The sequence below is a fragment of the Melospiza georgiana genome, chromosome 2 (assembly GCF_028018845.1).
Source record: "Melospiza georgiana isolate bMelGeo1 chromosome 2, bMelGeo1.pri, whole genome shotgun sequence".
Lineage (NCBI taxonomy): Eukaryota > Metazoa > Chordata > Aves > Passeriformes > Passerellidae > Melospiza > Melospiza georgiana.
In genome coordinates this window covers 78,502,413-78,507,649 of record NC_080431.1, presented here as the reverse complement: position 1 = coordinate 78,507,649, position 5,237 = coordinate 78,502,413, and the positions used below count along the sequence as shown (strand labels likewise).

Here is a 5,237-nt window from a genome sequence, read left to right as displayed (position 1 = left end):
CCACACAGTGAGATCTGTGGTGCTCTGCACACAATCCTCTTAGAGAGACCTGCTGGCTTCATGTGAGGTTTTCAAGCTGAGCTACCTGGGCTGTCAAGGACTCACTTCAACACTCTCTGCTGAGCTTTCCAGTGGCTGGTCAACTTTGCTGTTAATACATAGGCTGCACCACCTCAGTTGGGATGGTTTTCCTACCAACATCCAGGAGGACAACTGAACCATTTCACAGGGGAGGACACAGAGCAGCTGGGTGTAGTGCAGCTCTAAGAGCCAAGAAATGTGCTCCCTGAAACCTTCATGAAGTGTGCAGGTCAGTGCAGTGCCAGTGAGAGCACAGCCACACAAACAGCTTTGCAGGCTGTCTGCTCCCACCTGGGCAAGGCTGAACCCAGAGCTCCTTTTAGTGGATCACCTGGATTAGCTCTGCAGGGACTGAGGGGAGGCAAATCACTCTCTGGCAATGTCACTGCAGTCCTGGCTGTTCCCAGTTAGCAATGGATAAGGTGTGAGCCTGGGGAAGGTGTCTTCACAAGATCAGCTTAATTCTCCTTGGAAATGAAAGTAAGGATAGTCTTATCTCTAGACACAGGGCTGGAAGGGAGATGTAAGGAAGGAAGAGGAGAAAGATCTGTTGTAAGGGAGAGAGTTGGAAATCAAAGAGCAAGTGTTTGTGAAGTCTTCTGATTGCTGATGACTTTCACTTCAAAGTCCCAGAATTTTAAAAGCATCTCGTAAATCATCTACTTCGTACAGCGGCTGCAGGACAAAATAGAAATGGTAGGTCAGTTGTCAAGTGAGCAGGAACCCATGAATATGAGGAAGGAATGGCAGGAGATGGGATGAGAGGGGGAAGAAGGGGAAGTGAACAAGCAGAGGAGAGATGAAGAAAGTCGGAGGAAGAGGCGTAAGGGATGTGGAAGATGAAGACACGGGAGTGAATGAAAAGGCAGATGGCAGGGATGAGCAGCAAGTGCAGAGAGGAATTATAGAGTGGAATAAGCTGGGGGAAGAGGCACTGGAAGAAGAAGGAGAATTGTCCCTTACCAGGAGGATTCGTCGAAGTTTCCTGGCAAGATGGACAGAGTTTTCATGCAGCCCTTCCCAGCCTTTGAATGCCTGTTCCCTGTTCTCCACAAATGTGTTCCAGCAGTAGAAGTAATCTGTGCAAGACATGGGGGAGTTACAGGTGCTCGACAGGACACTGATCACTAAATCATCACACTCTGCATCATCTTCTCTGGCTCCTTGCCCTTGCCCTTCTCCCCAGCACCCCTTGGCCCTCCATCGTCTCTTTCCTGCCTGCACAACTCACCTTTGAAGGTCATGATGGCGATCTGTGCCCCCGCCTTGTGCAGGCGCCGCAGCCCCTCGGGCTCTGCCTTGCGCTCCTCGCAGAAGTAGAGGCGGGCCATGAAGATGCGGAGGCTCAGGTTGGGGTAGGAGCGCAGGAAGCTGGCGATGTGCTGGGCGCAGTCGTAGCAGGGGCTCCAGGAGGTGAACCAGGTGATGCGGTAGCAGCGCCCCGGGTCCAGGTCCCAGGCTGCGATGTAGCGCAGGAAAAGCACCTCCACGTGGCAGCCCATCTTCGGGAAACCGGGAGAGACAGGGGCCAGGAGTCAGCGGGGTGTGACAGGGACAGGGAGGGAGGCTGGCCTGGGTGGGGTGTGAGGGAGGAGAAGCAAGGTGCGGGACTTCTCTTGGGTCGGCACAGACGGGGACAAGGCACGGCAGCGCTTAAGGGCTAGAGCAGCGCTGGTGGGCAGTGGTGTGGAGGGATGTGGGAACGGGATGGGCGGGAGATAAGCAGGAGGGTAGGGAGACTGGAAAAGCAGCAGGGAGTGTGGGTGTCTCGCTGATAACACACTCCGGGGTAGCACAAAGCACAGCTTTGCCCGGAGGCTGCATCCCTTAAACGGTGTGAACCAGCTCAGCCCCAGGTGTGTCTGTACCTGCACAGTGCCCAGGTGTGCCTGTACCTGCACAGCCCCAGGTGTGCCCGTACCTGCACAGCCCCAGGTGTGCCCGTACCTGCACAGTGCCCAGGTGTGCCTGTATCAGCTCAGCCCCAGGTGTGCCTGTACCTGCACAGCCCACAGGTATGTCTGTACCTGCACAGTGCCCAGCTGTGCCCGTACCTGCACAGTGCCCAGGTGTGTCTGTACCAGCACAATGCCCAGGTGTGTCTGTACCTGCACAGTGCCCAGGTGTGCCCGTACCTGCACAGTGCCCAGGTGTGCCTGTACCAGCTCAGCCCCAGGTGTGCCTGTACCTGCACAGCCCACAGGTATGTCTGTACCTGCACAGCCCCAGGTGTGCCTGTACCTGCACAGTGCCCAGGTGTGCCTGTACCTGCACAGCCCACAGGTATGTCTGTACCTGCACAGCCCCAGGTGTGCCTGTACCTGCACAGTGCCCAGGTGTGTCTGTACCAGCACAGTGCCCAGGTGTGTCTGTGCTGCTGTCACAGCCCTCTGCTCCCTCCTGCCCCAGGCAAGCTGGAGCTGCGGGCTCCAGAACGGGCTGGCAAGGTGTTCCCTCCCCCACCTGGTTGCGCAGGTATCCAAAATCCAGGGAGCAGGAGGTGGCGCTGTCCCGGCGCTTCACCACATAGCACAGGTAGGTCTCACGCCGGCCCTTGGCCTTGCGCAGGTTCCTGAAGTTGTAGAGGAAGAGTCTCCTTTGCATGAGGATGCTGCAGGAGAAGACAAGAGAGAATTTACATTTACTCATGCAGCCAGTTGTTTACCCTGTCTCTGTTGAGGGCTCAGCACCAAAAATATCCTCTTCACATCCAAGCCTCTCTGTACGAGAAGAGGGTCGGTAATTTGCATGAAATGTTCTAGGGAAAGGATGCAGACGTGACTCTGGGGATGAAGCAGGTGACCTTGTGAGTGGAAATGGTGTGCGAATTAATAGTGATTAGTCAAACAGCAACTATGGCTGGGCAGAGTGTGAAAATATCTGAAAATATCCAGAACGTGGACACCAGTGAGGGAGGAGGATGAAGGCATCTGAGAAGGCCTGTGAAGATGAGAGGGTGTGGAGTTCAGCCATCAAGAGTTGTTATTTTTGCTGTGTGAAACCCAGAAAGTCCACTGGGGCAAGGGATGGACCAAACTAGAATCTCTCCAGAGAAGACTGGACTGAATGCCTTCCAAGCAGGGCCTAAAAGAAGAGCAGAGTTGAAAGTGTGCAGGGCCAGGGAAAGATGCCATCCAGCAGCTGAAGGAATATATAAATGGTAGCCATGCTGACACCTCCCCAGACACAAGTACCACTTCCAGAGCAGACAGACATCAAGACTGGCATGGGGCTGCTCCTGTGCCCAGGGACCATGCTGGGGAGAGGCAGCAGGAGCACAGGGAGGGGGTGAAGCAGTCATGAGCCATTTCTAACAGCCTCACTGCCAAGTGGAGGGACACGGGCAGCTGGGTTCATTGAGGTGAGATACTCACCTCCCCCGCAGCAACGCAAAACAGAAGTGAATAGGTTAAAAATAATCACGTCCTTTGTCACCATTGTCATCTTTTCCCACTGTTAGGCTGATGTTCAGTTTAAGCTGGGGTAAGTTTAAGAGATACTGAGCTGGGTTTTCCCAAGGATCTCCAATGAAGTGTAGAAAAGGGGAATTTGGGTTTGTTGGGAATTTAAATCTGAGAGTCTAGGCACTTGTATGCACCCTTCATCGGTTTGCTAGTGTGACCATAAAGCTTGAGCACTGCAGAGCACTTAATGACCAGCTGACAGGCATCCTCTCTGCCCCTCCAGGAGCTTCTGCCCCTTGTGCAGCCTGCCACATGGCCACTGCATCACAGGTACTCATTCACAGAGTCATGCTCATCCTCTTGCTGCCTAGTGATGTGCTTTGAGGCTGTGTGTCACTCCCTACTGCTCCTCACCTGCATCACAGACATTCTCCCTCAGGGCCTTGCTGCCCTGATTGTCCCACAGACAGGCACACGGCTCTTTCCTGCCCTGTCTCCCTCAGCCTGCAGTGCACAAATGCCTGTCCTGTCACACAGAAAGAGGAAGCACACGCACACTCTCAGCTATGCCATGCTTTGTGCTGGCAGGCTCCTGCAGCAGCACATCACATTCAAGCCTTCTGTTAGAAGAAGGTCCACAGAGAAGACTGCACACACTCAGGAGGGTAAAGCATCCGCATTAAGTATCTCATTAAGCCCAACAACAGTCTGAGGCTGTTCCTGGAGGTCTGTCCAGGAAGCTCTGTTGTGGTCCTGCTCCACACCAGAGCAGTACTGCAGGTTGTGTCAGGAGCAGAGCACGAGCTGATCCCCCTGCATTCCATCACCCCTTTCTCTGGCTGTTCATGGTGTGTGCCTGTTTCCCATACCCACTGTATGTTCTTCATCACCCTTCTCACTCTTGGAGCTGACCCTACCACCTTGGATTCCCCCTGTTTCCCTGCCTTTGTGCAAACACTTACAAATGATCACCTGTGTATATTCCTAACACACACATATTGGTCTCCCTAATTTTTTTTTTCTCCCCAAAATTATCAACCAGTCGTTCACCACAGGTTTCTAAGCCTTAGATGTGTTATTGCAGGGGTATGGAAAAGACTGTGCCCTGTAACAGAGATGCTGGAGTGGGGGTCTGTTCTGTGGTGACAGATCCTCAGGTTGTCCAGAAAGGATAACCCAGAAAATTGCACAGGTGTGATGGGCCAGAGGCTTGCAAAGCACTTACCTGGGTGTGCCACAACTGCAGAAAACAGAGCAGAGCCTTGTGCACAAGGCAACTGCTTGCTGAAGAAACATACAAGCCAGGTGAAAAACAATTACAATTATGTTGATGTTTCATTAAAACCCGTATGGAAAAATGCTTTTTATCACATCAAAAACATAAGTGAAAACAGACTTTCCCTTTTAAATTTTTTTAAAGTTTTGGGCAAAACCATTTGCTTTCAAAATGTTTCTGATTCTTCTTATAGTTGTCCCTTTTCTCATCTCATTCAATTTTTCTCTATTCAATGTTTTTGACCCTGCAGAGTCGCATGTGGATGCAAATAAGGGTGAAGAACAAGAAATGACCCCAAACCACAGAAAAATAAAATTACGATCACTTAGATTATTTTTCAGTTTCAGAACAAATCGAAGACAATTTGAATCACGGAAGACACTTGTTCAACTAGAAATGTTCATTAACATCAGCTCTTTTTTCTCCCTTTCCTCTGGAGTTCACCATCCCAGGGTTTTTGGGGTTTTTTGGTGTGT

General features: G+C 51.9%; 1 protein-coding gene across 1 annotated transcript; it reads right to left on the bottom strand.

Annotated features, from left to right (window-relative positions):
- Positions 1 to 702: 702 nt before the first annotated feature.
- Positions 703 to 2,730, bottom strand: AICDA (activation induced cytidine deaminase). Its single transcript, XM_058045526.1, has 4 exons — positions 2,545 to 2,730; positions 1,313 to 1,583; positions 1,045 to 1,160; positions 703 to 756 (listed from the first exon to the last, which is right to left on the bottom strand). The coding sequence occupies exons 1-4, from the start codon at positions 2,728 to 2,730 to the stop codon at positions 703 to 705; spliced, it is 627 nt and encodes a 208-aa protein (XP_057901509.1).
- Between the last annotated feature and the right edge of the window lie 2,507 nt (positions 2,731 to 5,237).